This window comes from Symphalangus syndactylus, chromosome 13, assembly GCF_028878055.3.
Source record: "Symphalangus syndactylus isolate Jambi chromosome 13, NHGRI_mSymSyn1-v2.1_pri, whole genome shotgun sequence".
Classification (NCBI taxonomy): Eukaryota; Metazoa; Chordata; class Mammalia; order Primates; family Hylobatidae; genus Symphalangus; species Symphalangus syndactylus.
In genome coordinates this window covers 29899589-29921618 of record NC_072435.2, presented here as the reverse complement: position 1 = coordinate 29921618, position 22030 = coordinate 29899589, and the positions used below count along the sequence as shown (strand labels likewise).

General features: G+C 51.6%; 1 protein-coding gene across 6 annotated transcripts in view; it reads right to left on the bottom strand.

Moving 5' to 3' along the window:
- TMEM143 (transmembrane protein 143) overlaps positions 1–22030 on the bottom strand; it is a 31828-nt gene that overhangs the window by 4682 nt on the left and 5116 nt on the right. For 4 of the 6 annotated variants that reach the window (XM_055235871.2, XM_055235870.2, XM_063615907.1 and 1 more), the window contains 3 exons: positions 8385–8579; positions 6549–6679; positions 5764–6043 (listed from right to left, as the gene is read on the bottom strand). In XM_055235871.2, coding sequence (XP_055091846.1) covers positions 5764–6043; positions 6549–6679; positions 8385–8579 — 606 coding nt within the window. The remainder of the gene's footprint in view (positions 1–5763; positions 6044–6548; positions 6680–8384; positions 8580–22030) is intronic. The other 2 variants (XM_055235875.2, XM_055235874.2) reach the window with 1 other exon arrangement.

Here is a 22030-nt window from a genome sequence, read left to right as displayed (position 1 = left end):
GGAGAATGGCGTGAACCCGGGAGGCGGAGCTTGCAGTGAGCCAAGATCGCGCCACTGCACTCCAGCCTGCGTGACAGAGCGAGACTCAGTCTCAAAAAAAAAAAAAAAGAAAGAAAAAAAAGAAAACCTGTACCTGTACCCAGATTCCTCCATTCAGCCACAAAATGAGCTCAGGGCCACTGGACCCTGTAACTGGCAGGCCTGGCTGCCTGACCCACTAAGCCCTTACCAGCTGTGAGCCCTTGGTAAGACCTAAGTCCTCGGGCAGCACTGTCTGTACAACAATTGCTGATGCCAGAGAGGGTTCAGGAAGTCAATACACGGTTAATAAAACATTGGGACAGCTGGGCGCGGTGGCTGATGCCTGTAATCCCAGCACTTTGGGAGGCCGAGGCAGGTGAATCACGAGGTCAGGAGTTCGAGACCAGCCTGGCCAACATAGTGAAACCCCGTCTCTACTAAAAATACAAAAAATTAGCAGGGTGTGGTGGCGGCGCCTGTAATCCCAGCTACTCGGGAGGCTGAGGCAGGACAATGGCTTGAACCCGGGAGGCAGAGGTTGCAGTGAGCTGAGGTTGCACCACTGCACTCCAGCCTGGGTGACAGAGCAAGACTCCGTCTCAAAAAAAAAAACAAAAAACATTGGGACAAAGCCTGGCCCCTCAGAAACACTTACCAAACAACAGCTACTATGGAACAGTCGCCCACACCCTGTGCTGGGTGCCCATAGAGTGTTCCCATCTCACACCGAGGCCTGAGGTGAAATGCCTCTCAAGTCAGCGCACCCCAGAAAATCACTGAGCCTCAGTTTTCTCATCTGGAAATGGGGATGATAGTGAGATCTGCCTTGTAGGGTTGTGAGCACGAAATGAGTGAGTCTGTGAGAAGCACTGGGCAGTGCTCAGCTCATGGTAGGGGCTACATAAGAGTTGACAGCCGCTCACTGAGTGCCGGCTTTAGGGGCGCTTTAGTGATGTGGTGAAGGGGGTGCAAGGTACCAATGACACGCTTGCATGTGGACTGTACCCTCTTCTCACCAGGCCAGCACAGTCAGTTTAGGTACCTGCATTGGAACAAATCGCCATTTCTTCGGTTGAGGGCAAGATACAGGAATAGCATGCATTAGGGACCGTGTGGCATGAAAAACACATTTGGTTTGTGTCAGTATCTGCCAAGCCAATGGAGCTGAATTTTAGTTAAAGGAGCAGGTCACTCCGTGGCACACAGATGAAGCCAGAGTCTCCCTGGAGAGGGGTCCCCCTGCCACCTAGAGGGTCCCTTCAGCACTCATCACCATCCACAATGAGCACAGCACTCGCTCCTCCTACCCTGGGGTCTATGTCTTGGGCAGCCCCTCCACCTACTCAGTCACAGGCCAGGCCCCTGGCACCATCCTTGCTCCCCCTTTGCCAATCTGCCAGTCCCAACCCCATTCTGCTGTCCCCTGACTCTCTCTGCCCATCTCCTCCTCTGCAGCTCCCCCGCTCAGCCTTGGATCAGACTTTATCCCCCGCTGCATCTCTCCAGCCTCCTCCCTGGCCTCAGTCTCCCCGTCCAGTTTGTCTGCACACAGGTTCAGAGCTGCCCCTGCCCCTCCCCTGCTCATTGTCCTCCCATGGCTCCCCAGTGCTCTCAGAGAGTCCAAGCTCCATGGTCCGGCACACGAGGCCCTCCCTGTCACCTCCTGCTCCTCCCCTCTGAATGCAGCCCATGGTGAATAAGCCGGTTTACCCTGAACAGGCCCTGCTCTCTCAGGCCTCCAGGCCCAGGCACAAGCCAAACCACCCCTGGTGTGTTCCTGGAAAATGTTCACTGCCTCATCCTCAAGGCTCAGGATGGACATCACCTCTCACAGACGAGCAGATGCAGCCTCGGGCTCCTGCCGTGCCAGCTGCTGCCTCCATTACAGACCGACTGCCTGTATCCAGGGACCCCACACCTGTCCCTCCAGGGCAGGATCGGGCTGCTGCATCTCAGGGGCACCAGTTCAACATCCCTCCCCAGGCTGCCCCATGGGCCTGCTCGGTGCTGGGCTAAGGGGCTTCACAGTAGAGCCCAGGGTATAGAGGAGCCCACAGGGGCACCACCCCAGCCTCGGACATCCGGGAAGGCTTCCCAGAGCAGGCAGCCTCTGAGCTGAAGGTGAGGGGTGAGCAGGGGTCGGCCAGCCCAACAAGAGGAAAGGGCATTTCAGTCCAAGGGAACAGCACAGGCAAAGGCAGAGAGCGAGGGATGGCAGGGTGGGGGCGCCGCAAGCATGCAGGAGGAGCTGAGGTGCAGATTCGAGGGGAAGGATTGTGTCCAGTGAGGCTGGGAAGCAGGGTCCCCGGTGCCAGGCTGTGCCCAGAGGAGGGGCAGGGCAGGACTGGGTAGAATGGGGAATGGGCTGGAAGGGACCGACTGGAGGCTGGGAAGAGGGCCTGAGTGGGCGGCACAGAGGTGGGACAGGAAGGGCGGGCTGGGGGTCTAGCCAGTGACTGGGGGGATGACAGGCCATCCATAGATGCGGAGCCCAGAAGAGAAGATGTCGGGGGAGACGCTGTGCTTGGCCTACGGTGAGAGTGAGGGGCCCAGCTAGGAGGCTGAGCCTGGAGCTTCCTGGTTGATCTGATCATAGACAGTAGAGCGCTCCTGTGGAAACCGCAGAAGCAAGGAGCCCTGTATCCTGGAAGAAAGAGGGCCCCACATTCCGCACCCCGCACCTTGCACTCCGCACCCCGCACCTTGCACTCCGCACCGCACCCCACATCCCGCAGCGGGGCTCTGAGTGCCTGTTCCAAGGTGAGATGGGGAACTTGAGAGGAGCAGGAGGGTTGAGGCAGCTGGACTCCGGGCTCATGGGGACACGCTGCACATGGGCTTGGGTGGGTCCAGGGAACAGGAGGAGCAGGGTTTGGGGACTAGGGGAGGGGATTGCAATGAAGACAGAGATCTGGGAGCAACTGAAGCGCAGGAGGGGACCAGCCAAGAGGGAGTCTGGGAGGGCCAACTGTTTTTTTTGTTGGTTTGTTTGTTTGTTTGTTTGTTTGTTTGTTTGTTTGTTTGTTTTGAGACGGAGTCTCACTCTGTCACCCAGGCTGGAGTGCATTGGCGCAATCTCAGCTCACTGCAACCTCCGCCTCCCGAGTTCAAGCAACTCTCCTGCCTCAGCCTCCCAAGTAGCTGGGATTTCAGGCATGCACCACCACGCCCAGCTAATTTTTGTATTTTTAGTAGAGACGGGGTTTCACTATGTTGGCCAGGCTAGTCTTGAACTCCTGACCGCATGTGATCTGCCTGCCTCAGCCTCCCAAAGTGCTGGGATTACAGGCACGAGCCACTGCGCCCAGCCAAGGGCCCACATGTAAAGGCTGGGCCTCACCCCAAGGTGTGGGGAAATACCTCATGAATACACTAAATTAACTTGTCAACTGGGCTTTTTTTTTCAGATGGAGTCTCACTGTGTCGCCCAGGCTGGAATACAGTGATGCCATCTCGGCTCACTGCAACCTCTGCCCCCTGGGTTCAAGTGATTCTCCTGCCTCAGCCTCCCGAGTAGCTGGGATTACAGGCATGTGCCACCACGCCCAGCTAATTTTTGTATTTTTAGTAGAGACGGGGTTTCACCATCTTGGCCAGGCTGGTCTTGAACTCCTGACCTCGTGATCCACCCGCCTCAGCCTCCCAAAGTGCTGGGATTACAGGTGTGAACCATTGCGCCTGGCTGGGCTTTTTTATCGTTATTTTTTGATTTGGGGTTTCACTGTGTTGCCCAGGCTGAACTCCCAACTCCTGGGCTCAAGCAATCCTCTCACCTTGGCCTCCTGAGTAGCTAGGACTACAGGCATGTGCCACCATGCCTGGCATGAATTGGGTTTGAAATAGGGTCTTTCGGAGCCTGACAGGCTCCATAGCACCCCTGGGGCCAGCAAGGGATGAGGCGATAGTCACCATGGGCTGGGACTCGGTGTCTTCTCCCCAGAGGCACTGGCCTCCCCGCCTCTCATCTCGCCCCTGCCCTCTGCCTTCCATGGTTGCAGCTTACAGCCGTTCCACAGCTCCCTGCGGCTCTGAGGATAAGGCCTAGGGTGCCACTCTGGGCATTCAAGGCCCTCATCACCCTCTGGGACCTCCCCTCTCTACCCTGCTCGCTGGATCCAGCCCCATGAGATACACCAGGCTGAGCTCGTGGGCTCTTTCTCCACCAGGCTCAATCCCCGTCTTCCAGAGCTTTCCTCAGATCCTACCTGAGCCCTGGTCCCAAGCAGAAATTGCTCCCTCCTCAGCCCCTCTGTTGGCCCGAGTATGCCAGCACCCTCTCAGGCGGCACAGCCTGGCTATTATCTGCGGGATTTATCACCAGCCTTCCTAAGAGCCTGTCAGCATGGCTGAAAACAGCTTGAAAACCAATGAGCCAGCAGGTGAATGATCGGGCACGACAGATGCTTCACACCAGTCTATACTCCTGGGGCCGGTGCCAACCCTGGGGAGAATCAGTAAAAGGCAGCTCCCCTCTGGGCTGACTCAGCCTCGAGACAGGACACGAGTTTTGGCAAGTGGAGCACAAGTTGGGTGTCAGCCTCCACCTGGCCCCTGGGCCACGAATCCTTGGATGGTGAACAACCCGTGCAACGGTTCAAGGCAGCCCGGCACTCACATGTAGCAGAATCAAAAGGGAGCTTGTTAAAAATATAGTTCCCTGGGCCCCAGTCCCAGAGTTTCCAATTCAGTCCACTAGGACTGGAGCCCAGGAGGCTGCATTTGTCAGCCAGCTCCCCCAATGATAATGATACCCAGTCAGGATGGGGACTTGGAACAAACAGCCCAATTAGTAATGATAATCGTCATCATCCTGGTAATAGCTAACTCTCACATAGTACCTTCTGTGCCCTGTGGGAGGCTCTGTTCTCAGCACTGCACATGTTAATTCATTTAATCCCCACAACACCTCTATGAGTTAGGTCCCACCATCATCCCCACTTTGCAGATTTTGGAGCTGAGACACAGAGAGGTTAAGCAACTTGTTCGAGATCACACAGCGAGAAGAGAGTAGAGTCAGATTCAAATCCAAGAAGTCTGCTTCCAAAACACACCCCCTTCACCACATCACTAAAGCGCCCCTAAAGCCGGCACTCAGTGAGCGGCTGTCAACTCTTATGTAGCCCCTACCATGAGCCGAGCACTGCCCAGTGCTTCTCACAGACTCACTCATTTCATGCTTACAACCCTACAAGGCAGATCTCACTATCATCCCCATTTTCCAGATGAGAAAACTGAGGCTCAGAGAGATTAATAACCCCCGCCAAGGGATGTTGAGTAAATGAAGCAGGGAAGGGACGGGGAAGGGAGGGGAGCGGAGGAGAGGGCAAGAAGGGAGGGAAGGGAGATAGAGAAGGGGGGGAGGAAGGAGGTGGGGAGAGGGAGGGAAGGGAAGGAAAAGAGGAACAGGAAGGAAGGAAGGGAGGGAAGGGAAGGGGATGGGGGAAGGGGAGGGGACAGGAGGGGAGGGGAGGTGGGAGGAAGGGGAAGAAGGAAGTGAAGGGAAGGGAAAGGGGAAAAGGAAGGGGAGGAGAGAGACGGAGGAAGGAAAGAAGAGAGGAAGGGAAGGAGGAAGGAAGAACAGGGAGGGAAGGGAAGAGAAAGAAAAGAAGAATGGGAAGGAAGGAAGGGAGGGAGGGAGGAGAGCATGTCGCAGGAACAATGCATGAAACAGAGACAACTATAGGGGGCCTGACCTGGTCCCCACAGTGCAGGGCCGCAGGAGGCGTGGCAGGCGCTGCTCACCTTGGAGGCCCGCAGGCCCATGAAGATGGCGAAGAGCAGCAGCAGCAGGGAGGTGGCCACCTTGAGGTCGGTTAGCACCACCATGCCCACGTTGACGAAGATCGCCACGCCAGAGACCATCAGCATGAGGTTGAGCAGGGCGCGCTGCAGGGTGGGCGTGCGCACCTTCAGCTCCGGCAGCAGCTGCTCCAGGCCTTCCAGTGGCGTGTCCTTGAAACTCTTCAGTACCAGGTGTCCCCGTTTGGTCCGGGCTGCCAGCACCACCCGCTTAAAGTATCTCCTGAGGGACCGAGACAGAGGCAGGATCGGGACTGCACTGCCCTGGGGAGCCCCCTCCGGTCCTAGGACACTCACTCTGGCTCTACAGTCGCACAACCATCTTAAAAGCGACTCAGTAATCATGGGGAAGAAACCAGAGATCAGCTGTGTCCAACCACAGGGGATCGGTTCAATCGTGCCATCGATCCCTGGTATTGGACGTGCAGGTTGTTTGTTGGAATCCTGGCTGTGCCACATCTTCAGAATGTGGACCTCCCTCTCCGAGCCTCAGTTTTCCTTATTGGAAAATGGGGAGAAATGTCCCCATCCTTTCTCTTCCCCTGGGAATTGAGTGTGGTACTCACTTTCCCTTGAGAAGAAAAGACAGCATTGGATGAGTCACGCCTTCCATTTCTCAACTTCCCACCCAGGGCCCAGACACTCAAACCAGACACTGACCTGTCAGTCCCCTCTTGACTCTAACCTTGCTCCCTCTTGCTGCAGCTGGGGAACAAGGGCTGCCTCACCTCTCTGCAGGGGGCAGCTTGGTGAAGAAGCCACGCCTGGAGCCCACGCTGGACTTCAGGGGCATCTGCCCGACTCGCTGGCCCAGGGCCCAGAAGTGCATGTAGACATACTGATCCAAATTTATTGTCACCTGCCGGGGGGATGAAGGAAGCAGTGGCGGGTGAACATGCGCAGGTGTGTTAAGGGCAGGATACCAGAATCAGATGCCCTGCCCCTAAATAATTCCCGTTTCCCACTTATCACCATTTACCATCTAGGCAGGGCCGTCACATATGGTTGTCCATGTCGTATACTGCACAAGGGCTCATCATCTAACACAGTGCCATTCACGTAGAAGTCATCTTTATTACCATATTTCCTAGAATCTAAGGTGCCACTGACTCTACCCGATTATTTTATGAAGCAACTAAAAATAAAATACGTTGCCAATTAAATGATGTCACACCACCACCTGTAAATTACATCCCAATTTCAGAGATGACAAAACATGACTTTGGAAAAACTGCAGTTTAAAATCACTAAAATGTGGAATTTGGGGAGGTTTTAGTATTTTTTATTTCTGTTTTTATTTTTATTTCTATTTTGAGATAGTGTCTCACTCTGTCACCCAGGCTGGAGTGCAGTGGCACAATCTCAGCTCACTGCAACCTCCACCTCCTGGGTTCAAGTGATTCTCGTGCCTCAGCCTCCCAAGTAGCTGGGACTACAGGCACCCGCCACCATGCCTGGCTAATTTTTGTATTTTTAGTAGAGATGGGTTTTCACCATGTTGGCCAGGCTGGTCTCAAACTCCTGACCTCAAATGATCTGCCCACCTCGGCCTCCCAAAGTGCTGGGATTACAGGTGTGAGCCACTGCACCCAGCTGATTTTAGTATTTCTTATAATTTTGTTAGCATTTTGAGTGCTTTTGGGGGCTTGGTTTTTTGTTTTTTTTTTTAGTGTGTGTGTGTGTGTGTGTGTGTGTGTGTTTTGTTTTGCTTTTTTGAGACAGGGTCTCAATTTGTCATCCAGGCTGGAGTGCAGTGGCAAGATCATGGTTCACAGCTCACTGCAGCCTTAAACTCCTGGGATCAAATGATCCTCCCACCTCAGCCTCCTGAGTAGCTGGGACTACAGGCCCACACCACCATATCCAACTAATTTTTGTACTTTCTGTAGAGACGAGGTCTCCCTGTGTTGCCTAGATGAGTCCGGAACTCCTGGGCTCGAGCGATCCTCCTGAATGCTGGGATTACAGGAATGAGCCATTGAACCTGGCCTTGTATTATATTATTTATTATTACAATTTTGGCAGATGGTGCTAAGTCTCTTGCCCTAAGAGAGCCATATCATTTGATACTTTTCCAACAGATGGCAGTGAAGTGACCTGAGAAAGCAGCACCTCCTTTTTTTTTTTTCAGATGGAGTTTCACTCTTGTTGCCCAGGCTGGAGTGCAATGGCACGATTTCAGCTCACTGCAACCTCCACCTCCCGGGTTCAAGAGATTCTCCTGCCTTAGCCTCCCCAGTAGCTGGGATTACAGGCACCCACGACCATGCCCGGCTAATTTTTTATATTTTTAGTAGAGATGGGGTTTCACCATGTTGGCCAGGCTGGTCTTGAACTCCTGACCTCAGGTGATCCACCCGCCTTGGACTCCCAAACTGCTGGGATTACAGGCTTGAGCCACTGCATCCAGCCAAAAGTAGCACCTTCTCTGAGTTCACCAAGTGCGTCATATGGGCCAGAGTCCCGGGCTCAGGACTACAACTCCCAGCAGCCCATGCCTCTCAGAGGCTCTGCCCCACCCTAAAGGCCTCCTGGGAGTTTCATTCTCCTGGGGAGCCAAGTACCTGGACCTCATCCTGAGGGTGGTGGACCACCAGCGCGTAGGCCAGGGTGTCCTCAGATAGCGGGGAGAAGTTGGCCTGGGCCAGCAGGGGCTCCAGAGCCCGAAGCACCTCCCGCTCATTAGACAGACGCTGGGAGTCCGTTAGTGATGGCTGCTCGAGGGTCTCCGTGTCAGGGTTGATGGGGTCATACAAGGCCTAAGAGGAGAGTCAGAGAGAAAAAGATGGGCTAGGTCTCTGCATGAAGGATTCTAGGGACACCTAAGGATGTCCCTTTCCAGATACTTTCGTTTATTTATTTATTTATTTATTTATTTATTTTATTGAGACAGAGTCTCGCTCTGTTGCCAGGCTGGAGTGCAGTGGCACGTTCTCGGCTCACTGCAACCTCCACCTCCTGGGTTCAAGCAATTCTCCTGCCTCAGCCTCCCAAGTAGCTGTGACTACAGGCGCACGCCACCATGCCTGGGTAATTTTTTTTTTTTTTTTGTATTTTAGTAGAGACGAGGTTTCACTATGTTGCCCAGGCTGGTCTTGGTTTTACTATATTGGTCCTGAGCTCAGGCAATCTGCCAGCCTTGGCCTCCCAAAGTGCTAGGATTACAGGCATGAGCCACCATGCCCGGCCTGTTTTTTTTTTGTTTTGTTTTGTTTTTGTTTTTTTGAGACAGAGTCTCGCTCTATTGCCCAGGCTGGAGTGCAGTGGCACAATCTCAGCTCACTGCAACCTCCACCTCCTAGGTTCAAGTGATTCTCCTGTCTCAGCCTCCTGAGTAGCTGGGATTACAGGTGCACACCACCATGCCCGGCTAATTTTTATATTTTTAGTAGAGAAGGGGTTTCACCATGTTGGTCAGGATGGTCTCAAACTCCTGACATGTGATCTGCCCACCTCGGCCTCCCAAAGTGCTGGGATTACAGGCATGAGCCACCTTGCTAAGCCCTTTTTTCTTGTTCTTTCTCTCTTTTTTTTTTTTTTTTTGAGACGGAGTCTCGCTCTGTCGCCCAGGCTGGAGTACAGTGGTGCAATCTCAGCTCACTGCAACCTCCACCTCCCAGGTTCAAGCAGTTCTCCTGCCTCAGCCTCCTGAGTAGCTGGGATTACAGGCACACGCCACCACATTCAGCTAATTTTTATATTTTCAGTAGAGATGGGGTTTCACTATGTTGGCCAGGCTGGACTTGAACTCCTGACCTCAAGTGATGCAACCACCTTGGCCTCCCAAAGTGAGATTACAGACATGAGCCACTGTGCCTGGCAGATTCTTTTCTTATCATACCCATATCCAATCCTTTGGCGAGTTCACTTGCTAACCCCCTGAATCTTCTTGAATCCACCCTCCTCTCTATCTCCTTTGCTGCTATCTTCTCACTGAAGCCACCTTCATCTCTCATTTAAACAGTTATGTAGGGCTTCTGTTCCCCAACTTTTACTCTTACTACTTTCTTTTTATTTATTTATTTTTTTGAGACAGAGTCTCACTCTGTTGCCCACTGCAACCTCCACCTCCCAGGTTTAAGTGATTATCCTGCCTCAGCCTCCCGAGTAGCTGGGACTACAGGTGCCCACCACCACGCCTGGCTAATTTTTGTATTTTTAGTGGAGACGGGGTTTCACCATGTTGGCCAGGCTGGTCTCAAACTCCTGACCTCAAGCGATCCCCCCACTTCAGTCTTCCAAAGTGCTGGGATTACAGGCGTGAGCCATCGCACCTGGCCTACTCTTACTACTTTTCTTTTTTTTTTTTTTTTTTTCTTTTGGGACTCGCTCTGTCCCCCAGGCTGGAGTGCAGTGGCGCGATCTCGGCTCACTGCAAGCTCCGCCTCCCGGGTTCACGCCATTCTCCTGCCTCAGCCTCACCGAGTAGCTGGGACTACAGGCGCCCACCACCACGCCCGGCTAATTTTTTTTGTATTTTTAGTAGAGACGGGGTTTCACCATGGTCTCGGTCTCCTGACCTCGTGATCCGCCCGCCTCGGCCTCCCAAAGTGCTGGGATTACAGGCGTGAGCCACCGCGCCCGGCTAATTTTTTGTATTTTTAGTAGAGACGGGGTTTCACCGTATTGGCCAGGCTGGTCTCGAACTCCTGACCTTGTGATCCACCTGCCTTGGCCTCCCAACAAGCTGGGATTACAGGTGTGAGCCACGGCACCCGGTCTTTCTTTTTTTTTTTAATTAGCCAGGCACAATAGTGCATGCCTGTGGTCCCAGCTACTTGGGAGGTTGAGGTTGGAGGATCACTCGAGCCCAGGAGGTGGAGGCTGCAGTGAACCATGATCGTGCCACTCCACTCCAGCCTGGGTGACAGAGCGAGACCCTGTCTCAAAAAAAAAGAAAAAGATAAAGAGTCAAGCCAAGAAAATCCTCCTCTGAAGTAAGTCCTAGGGCTGTGCTCACATCCTCCAGCCTAGGCTGGTCGAGCAGTTCTGGGACTTACAGAGTGACCTTGAGAAATTCCATTCCCAGGCTGAGCTGCAGTTTGAAAGCTGGAGGAGAAAGAAATCTGCATCGATCAAATGTCCACTGTGCGCCAGATTCTCTTCTGGAAACTTCACATCCTCCCGGGGCTTTGGGCCAAAAACCTGGACATTGCACGTGATCCCTGCTGCTCCCTTCCCTGTCACAATAAATCCTGCCGATTCCACCTTCAAGCAGACCGCACTTCACCCAGCTCTCTCCTCCCCACCAGCCCTGTCTCAGTCCATGCCAGCCACCACCATTTCATCCTGCCTGGATGAGCCCAACAGCCTTCTCAATGGTCTCCCCAAATCCTGTAACACACCCCATCCCCTGCCAATCGGTTCTTTACACAGCTTCCAGGGAGATCTTGTCAAACAATAAAATAACAACAATCATCATCAATGATAATGGTGTACATTTACATAGCACTTACTATGTGCCAGGCACAGATTGAAGTATGTTACATGCACATTCTCACAGTGTGAAACTCCTAATTTACAGATGTGGAAACTGAGGCACAGAGAGGTTAAGTAATTGCCCGAGGTCACATGGCCAGGAATTGGTATAACCAGAATGACATATTTGACCATGTCAATCTCCTGCTGAAACCCTTCCTGATTGCCCTCGGGAATCAGGATCACACTTCCTAGTAGGGCCTGCAAGGCCTCACAGGACCACAAATCCCCTCGGTCACTCCATACCATCCAGACTGTCTTTAGGTTGGCTGGGCGCGATCACTCATGCCTGTAATCCCAGTAGTTTGGGAGGCCGAGGGAGGAGGATTGCTTGAGCCCAGGAGTTCGAAACCAGCCTGGGCAACACAGCAAGACCCCATCTCTACCAAAAAAAAATACATTTATATATATAAAAATTAGCCAGGCGTGGTGGTGCACACCTGTGGTACCAGCTACTCAGGAGGCTGAGGCAGGTGGATTGCTTGAGCCCAGGAGATTAAGTCCATAGTAAGCCATGATCACAGCTTGGCACTCCAGCCTGGGCAACAGAGAAGACCCTGTCTTCAAAACAACAACAACAACAACAAATCAGATTGGTTTTAGTTCCTCCAGCCACAGAGACTTTGCACATGCTGTTGGAAGACTCTCTCTACCCCCTTCCTGCCTCCTTCCCTTTTCACGATTGAAGTCTTACTCTCTGTCATATTCTAGGTCCATTATCACTATCAAAAAGCCTCGGATAGTGCCTCGGGGCAGTGGCTCACACCTGTAATCCCAACACCTTGGGAGAACAAGGCAAGAAGACTGCTTAAGGCCAGGAGTTCAAGACCAGCCTGAGCAATGTGGTGAAACCCCATTGCTACTAAAAATACAAAAAATTAGCTGGGCATGGTGGTGGGCGCCTGTAATCCCAGCTACTCTGGAGGCTGAGGCATGGGAATCACTTGAACCTTGGAGGTGGAGGTTGCAGTAAGCTGAGATCGCGCCAACTGCACTCCAGCCTGGACAACAGAGTGTGTCAGTGTGTGAGTCTCTGTCTCAAAAAAAAAAAAGCAGCAGCCTTCCTCTACTTATCAAACTGAGCAGGGCCACCCTGTGTGGTTGGGCAGGATGTGCACTGCACAAAGGTACCAGATCTAAGGGCAGACCTGTCCATTTATCATGACAGCCACACTTCAGATGGAAATAAAGGAACAGAATAGCACCATCCACTAGAACTGCCTGCAGTGAGGAAAATGTTCTAGATCTGCACTGTCCAATAAGGTCGACACTGGCCATAGGTGGCTTCTGAGCACCTGAAACATGATCAGTATGCTGAGAAACAACATTTTTTTTTTTTTTTTTTTTTTTTTTTTGAGACGGAGTCTCACTCTGTCGCTCAGGCTGGAGTGCAGTGGCGCGATCTCGGCTCACTGCAAGCTCCGGCTCCCGGGTTCATGCCATTCTCCTGCCTCAGCCTCCCGAGTAGCTGGGACTGCAGGTGCCCGCCAACACGCCCGGCTAATTTTTTGTATTTTTAGTAGAGACGGGGTTTCACCGTGTTAGCCAGGATGGTCTCGATGTCCTGACCTCGTGATCCGCCCGCCTTGGCCTCCCAAAGTGCTGGGATTACAGGCTTGAGCCACCGCGCCCGGCCTGAGAAACAACATTTTTAATTTTGTTTTACTTATGTCAAATTTTAACAGCTAGTGTCTACATTTAAATTTTTTTTTTTTTCTTTTTTTTGAGACAGAGTCTTGCTCTGTCACCCAGGCTGGAGTGCAGTGGCGCAATCTTGACTCACTGCAACCTCCGCCTCCCGGGTTAAAGTGATTCTCCTGCCTCAGCCTCCGGAGTAGCTGGGATTACAGGAGCCCGCTACCATGCCAGCTAAATTTGTGTGTGTGTGTGCTTTTTTTTAGTAGAGATGGGGTTTCACTATGTTGGCCAGGCTGGTCTCTAATTCCTGACCTCGTGATCCACCCACCCAGACTTTGGCCTCCCAAAGTGCTGGGATTACAGGCGTGAGCCACTGCGCCCGGGGTACATTTAAATTTAATGAAGTTTGTGGCTACTATAACGGACAGTTCGAGGCTAGTGAAAGAGGCACCTTTTTCTAATTTGCACACGGACCCCAGTGTAGCAACCAAGGTCCACTCTGTTATCCGCCTGCAGGGCACCATGCCCCTCGCCCTCATGGTCTGAACTTAACCACCACTGGGGAGAGCATCTCATTCATGACCGTCCCCACCACCCACGTTCAGCTCCCAGAGCGCACAAAGCAGGCCCAATTTCACTCCTCAGTGAAGACACAGCACCTGGCACCGGGCCTCGCACAAACATCTGCTAAAAGAATGACTTAACTGGGGCCAGGCACAGTGGCTCACGCCTGTAATCCCAGCACTTTGGGAGGCTGAGGCAGGTGGATCATTTGAGGTCAAGAGTTTGAGACCAGCCTGGCCAACATAGTGAAACCCCGTCTCTACTGAAAATACAAAAATTAGCCAGGCATGGTGGTACGCGCCTGTAATCCCAGCTACTTGGGAGACTGAGGCAGGAGAATTGCTTGTACTCAGGAGGTGGAGGTTGCAGTGAGCCAACACAGTACCACTGCACTCCAGCCTGGGAGACAGTGAGACTACGTCTCAAAAAAAAAAAAAAGAATAACTTAATTGGGTCTTCGTGGCAATTGCTGCTGCCATTTTCCACCATCAAGCATTCCCTTGTGGCTGTCACATGCCATCTGTCTACTGAGGACTCCCAGATTTCCATCTGCAGTCCAGATATCTCGCTTGAGCTCCAGATTCACACGGCTGGGCGTCTACTCAATACCTCCATACAGATGCGCCGTGGGCCTCTCAACACCTTCACAAGGGCATCCTCTCAAACCCACGATGCCCCAAACCTGCTCTCTCACCCTCGTCCCCATCTCAAAAGATGCAACTCCATCCTTCCAGGTGCTCAGGCCCAAAGCCTGGGGGTCATCCTGGAGTCCTCCCTTTCTCACACATCCAACCCATTGGCAAATCGTGATGGCACCACATTCAAAACAGATGCAAAATCTGACTGTTTCTCAACCCGTGGTCTCAGCCACTCTCCTCCCTGGCCTGGGAGCGGTTCTCCCTGCCCCGTCCCCATCCCCAGTGGGTTCCCCAAGCAGCCACCAGAGGGCGCCAGTTCGCACCTATAGCAATTCCAGTCTTTGCTTAGAACACTGGGCTTAGCCACCGGCCCACTCAGTCAAAGCAAAGTACTCACCACCGCCCAGGGGGGCTCTGCAGGATCTGGCCCCAGGTCCCCCTCCCTCTGCCCTCACCTCCTGCTCTCTTCTGCTGGTTCACCGGGCTCTAGCCCCGCAGGCCTCCTGGCTATTCCTCCACACACCATGCACACTCCTGCCCCAGGGCCTTTGCACGTGGGGTTCCCTCAGATCTCCACAGGGCTTGCTCCCCTCTCCTTCAGGTCTCTGCTCAAATGTCCTTTGCTCAGTGAGGCCTTCCTGACCACCTTACCTGAAACTGAAAAACACCCCCTCCCTTGCTTTCCTTTTCTCCTTATTAGGTTTTGAAAAAAGAAAAATACAGTCATCCCTTGGTATCCATAGGAGATCAGTTCCAGGATGCCCCATGGATACCCAAACCTACAGATGCTCAAGCCCCTGATATAAAATGACATGTCTGCAGCCGGGCGTGGTGGCTCACGCCTGTAATCCCAGCACTTTGGGAGGCCAAGGCAGGTGGATCACGAGGTCAGAAGATCGAGACCATCCTGGCTAACACGGTGAAACCCCGTCTCTACTAAAAATACAAAAAATTAGCCAGGTGTGGTGGTGCATGCCTGTAGTCCCAGCTATTCGGAAGGCTGAGGCAGGAGAATGGCATGAACCCGGGAGGCGGAGCTTGCAGTGAGCCAAGATCAAGCCACAGCCCTCCAGCCTGGGCGACAGAGTGAGACTGTCTCAAAAAAAAAAAAAAAAAAAAAAAAAGACATATCTGCATATAACCTCTGCACATCCCCTCATATACTTTATTTTTATTTTTTTAGAAACAGGGTCTAGCTCTGTCCCCCAGGCTGGAACGCAGTACTGCAATCATGACCCACTGCAGCTTCAACCTCCCAGGCTCAAGCAATCCTCCTGCCTCAGCCTCCCGAGTGGCTGGGACCATAGGTGTGTGCCATCACGCACAGTTAATTAAAAAAAAAAAAAACTATGGAGGCTGGGCACAGTGGCTCACACCTGTAATCCCAGCACTTTGGGAGGCCGAGGAGGGTGGATCTCTTGAGGCCAAGAATTCGAGACCAGCCTGGCCAATATAGTGAAACCCCGTCTCTACTAAAAATACAAAACCTAGCCAGGCATGGTGGTGCGCACCTATAGTCCCAGCTACTCGGGAGGCTGAGGCAGGAGAATCACTTGAACCCAGGAGGCAGAGGTTGCAGTGAGCCAAGATCACGCCACTGCATTCCAGCCTCAGCAACAGAGCAAAAATCTGTCTCAGAAAAAAAAAAAAATTTTTGCAGAGACAGAGCCCTACTATGTTGTCCAAGCTGGTCTCAAACTCCTGTCCTCAAATAATCCTCCCGCTTCGGCCTCCCAAAGCGTTAGAGTTACAGGCATGAGCCACTGTGCCTGGCCATGTATACTTTAAATAATCATCTCTCTCTAGATTACTTATAACACCAAATACAATGAAAATGTTATGTAAATAGTTGTAATGCTACATTGTTCAGAGCATAGTGACAAGGAAAAAAAAAGTCTGTACATGTTCACTACTGATGCAATTTTTTTCCCAAATATTTTTTATCCACAGTTGGTTGAATCCACAGATGCAGAACCCATGGATATGGAGGGCTGACTGTGTAGGACACCAGTTACATATGAATTTCAGATCAACAACAATTTTTTTTTTAAACGGGATCTCACTCTGTTGCCCAGGCTGGAGTGCAGTGGCGTGATCTTGGCTCACTGCAACCTCCACCTCCTGGGTTCAAGCAATTCTCCTGTCTCAGCCTCCATAGTAGCTGGGATTACAGGTGCCCACCACCATGCCCAGCTAATTTGTTTTTTGTATTTTAGTAGAGACAGGCTTTCACCAGTTTGGCCAGGCTGGTCTCGAACTCCTGACCTCAAGCAATCCACCCGCCTTGGCCTCCTAAAGTGCTGGGATTACAGGCGTGAGCCACCATGCCTGGCCCAACAACAAACAATTTTTTTAGTTTAACTATGTCCCATGCAATATTGGATGACTGTATTGCATAGGACACACTTATACTGTACTAAAAAATTATCCAGTTTATCTGAAATTCAAATTTACTGGGTATAATGAGTTGAATGTTGTCCCCTAAAAATTTACATCCCTTTGGAACCTCAGAATATGATCTCATTTGGAAATAGGGTCTTTGCAGGTAGAATTAAGGTAAAGATATAGATGAGATCATACTAAATTAGAGTGGAACCTAAATCCAATGAGAGTGTCCTTATAAGAGACAGAAAAGGACACACACAGGACACCGAGAAGGCAGCCACAGGAAGATGGAGATAGGAGTTGGAGTGACTCATCTACAAGCCAAGGAGTACCAAGGGTTGCTGGCAGCTACAGGAAGCCAGGAGAGACACCATGGATGGTTCCCCCTCAGGGCCTCCACAAGGAAACATCTTTTAATACATTTCACTTCTTTTTTTTTTTTTTTTTTTTTTGAGACATAGTCTCACTGTTGCCTAGACTGGAGTGCAGTGGTGCGATCTTGGCTCACTGCAGCCTCTGCCTCCCGGCTTCAAGTAATTATCCTGCCTCAGCCTCCCAAGTAGCTGGGATCACAGCCGTGTGCCACCACGCCCGGCTAATTATTGTATTTTTAGTAGAGTTGGGGTTTCACCATGTTGGCCAGATTGGTCTCGAAATCCTGACCTCATGTGATCCACCTGCCTCAGACTCCCAAAGTGCTGGGATTATAGGCGTGAGCCACTGCACCCAGACGTTTTCTTTTTTTTTTCTTTCTTTGAGACAGAGTCTTGCTCTGTCACCCAGGCTGGAGTACAGTGATGCGATCTCGGCTCACTGCAGCCTTTGCTTCCCGGGTTCAAGTGATTCTCCTGCCTCAGTCTCCCGAGTAGCTGGGACTATAGGCACCCGCCACCACACCCAGCTAATTTTTGTATTTTCAATAAAGACGGGGTTTCACCATGTTGGCCAGGCTGGTCTCGAACTCCTGACCTTAAGTGATCCACCCACCTTGGCCTCCCAAAGTGCTGGAATAACAAGCGTGAATCACTGTGCCCAGCCAAATTTCACTTCTTTACCTTGTTGCTGGTCTCTTCCTCAGTAGAACAGAGCCTGGGAGGCACATCTGTCACGCTGTCCACTGTCCCCCAGAGCCTCGAGCCATTCCAGAGACACAGTAGGTGCTCAATAAATATTTACTGAGCGAACTCAATGAATGAATGAATCAGCGAAAAAAGATCAGAGAGAGGTCACCCGCCAAGGTCACCCGCACCACTAGTGAACAACCAAGCTATTGTTCGAACCGAGGCTATGCTGCTTCTTTCCCTGCCCAGGCCACATCTTCAAAGGACTTAAGTCATCAGCAAATGGTCACCCAGCCGGCCTCACCCGCCTCTGCCACTTCTACCCTGCCCCTGCCTCTGTTTAAAATCTCCTGCCTGGGAGATATATGCTTATTCACTTATGTTCTTTCTACATTTCTATATATTTATACATTTCTATAATAAAATGGGCTTTTTTTAACTTTTTTTTTTTTTAAGAGTCTCGCTCTGTCACCCAGGCTGGAGTGCAGTGGCGTGATCTTGGCTCATTGCAACCTCCACCTCCCGGGTTTAAGTGATTCTCATGTTTCAAGTGATTCTCATGCCTCAGCTTCCTGAGTAGCCGTGACTATGGGCACCCCCCACCACAACCGGTTAATTTTTATATATTTAGTACAGACAGAGTTTCACCATGTTTGCCAGACTGGTCTCGAACTCCTGGGCTTAAGTGATCTGCCTGACTTGGCCTCCCAAAGTGCTCAGATTACAGACAAGAGATACCACGCCCAGCCTTAACTTTAAAAAAAATAGAAAAAGCAAAAAACAACCGTGGCTCCAGAGGCCATAGGCGCCCTGTGGAAGAGCTTGGAGGCAGGCAGACGGGGGCTTGATCTCGACTCCACCAGTTATGAACTGTGTGATCCTGGGCACAACCCGGGCCCTCTGAGACCTTCAGTTTCTCCCTGTACGAATGGGCTGATGGCGGCTGCCTCTCCGCACTGCAGGAAGGAGTCAATAAGCCAGACACAGCAAGCGCTCAGCAACAAGGGCCTGTGATGGCCGCTGTTGCTGGGGTCGTTATTATTCAAAGCAAAGTGCGGAGCTGCAGAAGGCAGTGGTGGGATGCGGCGAGGGGTGAATGCAGCAGGCCTGGGTTGTCCAAACCCCACACATTCCAAAAAAAGGACCGGCCCTGGACCAGCTTCTGGGAGGGAACCTCTAAGCCCTTGGAAAGTTCTGACTGATAAGAGTGTCTTGGTTTACCTGGGGCCTGGGGCCACACTGGATGCTGTATGTTAATGTTGTGATCTATGGTCAGGGCCTGGAGCCACTGGGTATCAGTTTGACCCCTGAAGGGGCTGGAGTCTCAGGTCAGCCACCATGCATGTGACTGACCCCCAGTAAAAACCCTGGACACCCAGGCTTACAGGAGCGTCCCTGGTTGGCAGTACTGCTTGCGTGTTGTCACACATCTTGCTGGGAGAATTAAGTGCCATCCATGATTTCACCGGGAAAGAACAGCTGGACACTCACGCCTGGTCTGTCTTGGATTCTGCCTCATGTACCTTTTTCCTTTTTTTTTTTTCTTTTTATGGGACAGAGTCTCACTCTGTTGCCCAGGCTGGAGTGCAGTGGCATAATCTCAGCTCACTGCAACCTCCGCCTCCTGGGTTCAAGTGATTCTCCTTCCTCAGCCTCCTGAGTAGCTGGGATTACAGGCACACGCCACCATGCCCAGCTAATTTTTGTACTTTTAGTAGAGACAGGGTTTCACCATGTTGGCCGGAATGTGGTCTCGATCTCCTGACCTCGTGATCTGCCCGCCTTGGCCTCCCAAAGTGCTGGGATTACAAGCATGAGCCACCACACCCAACCCCCAACCCTCCTTTTTTTTTTTTTTTTTTTTGAGACAGAATCTTGCTCTGTTACCCAGGCTGAAGTGCAGTGGCAAAATCTCAGCTCACTGCAACCTCCGCCTCCCGGGTTCAAACGATTCTTCTGCCTCAGCCTCCCAAGTAGCTGGGATTACAGGCATGCACCACCACACCCGGCTAATTTTGTATTTTTAGTAGAGACGGGGTTTCTCCATGTTGAGGCTGGTCTCGAACTCCTGACCTCAGGTGATCCACCCGCCTCGGCCTCCCAAAGTGCTGGGATTACAGGCGTGAGCCACAGCGCCCAGCCTTTTTTTTTTTCTTGAGATGGACTCTCACTCCGTCACCCAGGCTGGAGTGCAGTGGCATGATCTCGGTTCACTGCAAGCTCCGCCTCCTGGGCTCAAGTGATTCTCCTGCCTCAGCCTCCTGAGTAGCTGGGATGACAGGCACATGCCACCACATCTGGCTAATTTTTGTATTTTTAGTAGAGACGGGGATTCACCATGTTGGTCAGGCTGGTAATTTCTGTATTTGCAGTAGAGACAGGGTTTTGTCATGTTGGCAAGGCTGGCCTCGAACTCCTGACTTCAGCTGATCCACCCGCCTTGGCCGCCCAAAGTGCTGGGATTACAGGCGTGAGACACCGCGCCCGGCAGTACTACCATCTATTAATAGATCCTCCCACAGCAGTTTCTCAGCCCAGACCTCTCCCTTCACCTCCAGATCTACATATTCAAGTCCATCTTTCTTTTTGTTTTTTTTGTTGTTGTTTGTTTTTCTGAGACAGAGTCTCACTCTGTCGCCCAGACTGGAGTACAGTGGCGCAATCTTGGCTCAAGCTTGGCGAAAGCTCCGCCTCCCGGGTTCATGCCATTCTCCTGCCTCAGCCTCCCGAGTAGCTGGGACTACAGGCACCCGCCACCAAGCCTGGCTAATTTTTTTTTGTATTTTTAGTAGAGACGGGTTTCACCGTGTTAGACAGGATGGTCTCGATCTCCTGACCTCGTGATCCGCCCGCCTCGGCCTCCCAAAGTGCTGGGATTACAGGCATGAGCCACCGTGCCTGGCCTCAAGTCCATCTTTCTACCTGGCTTTCTAAAAGGCGGCTCAATGCATAAGGAAAATATGGTCTATATATACCATAGAATACTACTTAGCCATAAAAAGGAACAAAATAATGTCTCTTGCAGTAATTGGATGGAGCTGGAAGGCCATTATTCTAAGTCAAGTAACTCAGGAATGGAAAACCAAATAACCTGTATTCTCACTTATAAGTGGAAGCTAAGCTATGAGGGTGTGAAGATATACAGAGTGATATAATGGAATCTGGGGACTCAGGGAGGGGGTTGGGATGGGGGTGAGGGACTACATATTGGGTACAGTGTACACTGCTCTAGTGATGGGCACACCAAAATCTCAGAATGCACCACTATAGAATTCATCCATGTAACCAAAAAGCACATGTACCCCAAAAACTACTGAAATAAAAAATTTTTTAATTAAAAAAGAATAGGCCAGGCGCAGTGGCTCACGCCTGTAATCCCAGCACTTTGGGAGGCCAAGGCAGGTGGATCACTTGAGGTCAGGAGTTCAAGACCAGCCTGAGCAACATGGTGAAACCCCATCTCTACTAAAAATACAAAATTAGCCAGGCGTGGTGACACACGCCTGTAATCCTGGCTATTTGGGGGGCTGAGGCACAGGAATCACTTCAACCCAGAAGATGGAGGTTGCAGTGAGCCAAGATCGCACCACTGCACTCTAGCCTGGGCAGCAGAGTGAGACTCTGTCTCAGGAAAAAAAAAAAAAAATTAAAACAGAATAAATAAATACATAAATAAATGGTAGCTCAAATTCTTAAGTCCAAAACTGAGCTCTCAGTCCTCCCTGCAGATCTTTCTCCCCATCCCACCACGGTCTTCCCCATGGCAGCTCCATCCTCTGGGAGGCTCAGGCCAGAACCGCTGGAAACGCACCCCTACTCCTCTCTCTTCCTCCCACCACACCACCATAGCCAGCACATCAGCAAAACGCTGATGCCTTCCAATATAACCAGCATCTGACCGTTTTTCACCACTTCCATCACTATTACCCTTGTCAGAGCTTCCATTATCTCTCCCCTAGACAAATATAATAGACTCTTTCGTAGACGTCCTTGCCTCTGATAGTCTGTTCCCTACACTGCAGCCAGAGAAATCCTGTTAACACCTAAATCCGCTGCTCACATCTCTCCTCAGCTCAGAGCCCTCCCATGGCTCCCGGCTCATTCAGAGTCAAAGCAAGGTCCTCAGTCTGGCGCAGTGACTCATGCTTGTAATCCCAACACTTTGGGAGGTCGAAGCAGGTGGATCACTTGAGGTCAGGAATTCAAGACCACACTGGCCAACATGGTGAAACCCTGTCTCTACAAAAAATACAAAAATTAGCAGGGGGAAGTGGTGGACGCCTGTGGTCCCAGCTACTCGGGAGGCTGAGGGAGGAGAATCACTTGAACTGGTGAGGCGGAGGTTTGCTGTGAGCAGAGATCGCACCACTGCACTCCAGCCTGGGCAACAGAACAAAAACTCCATCTCAGAAATGAAAACAAACAAACAAAAAAAACAAAGCAAGG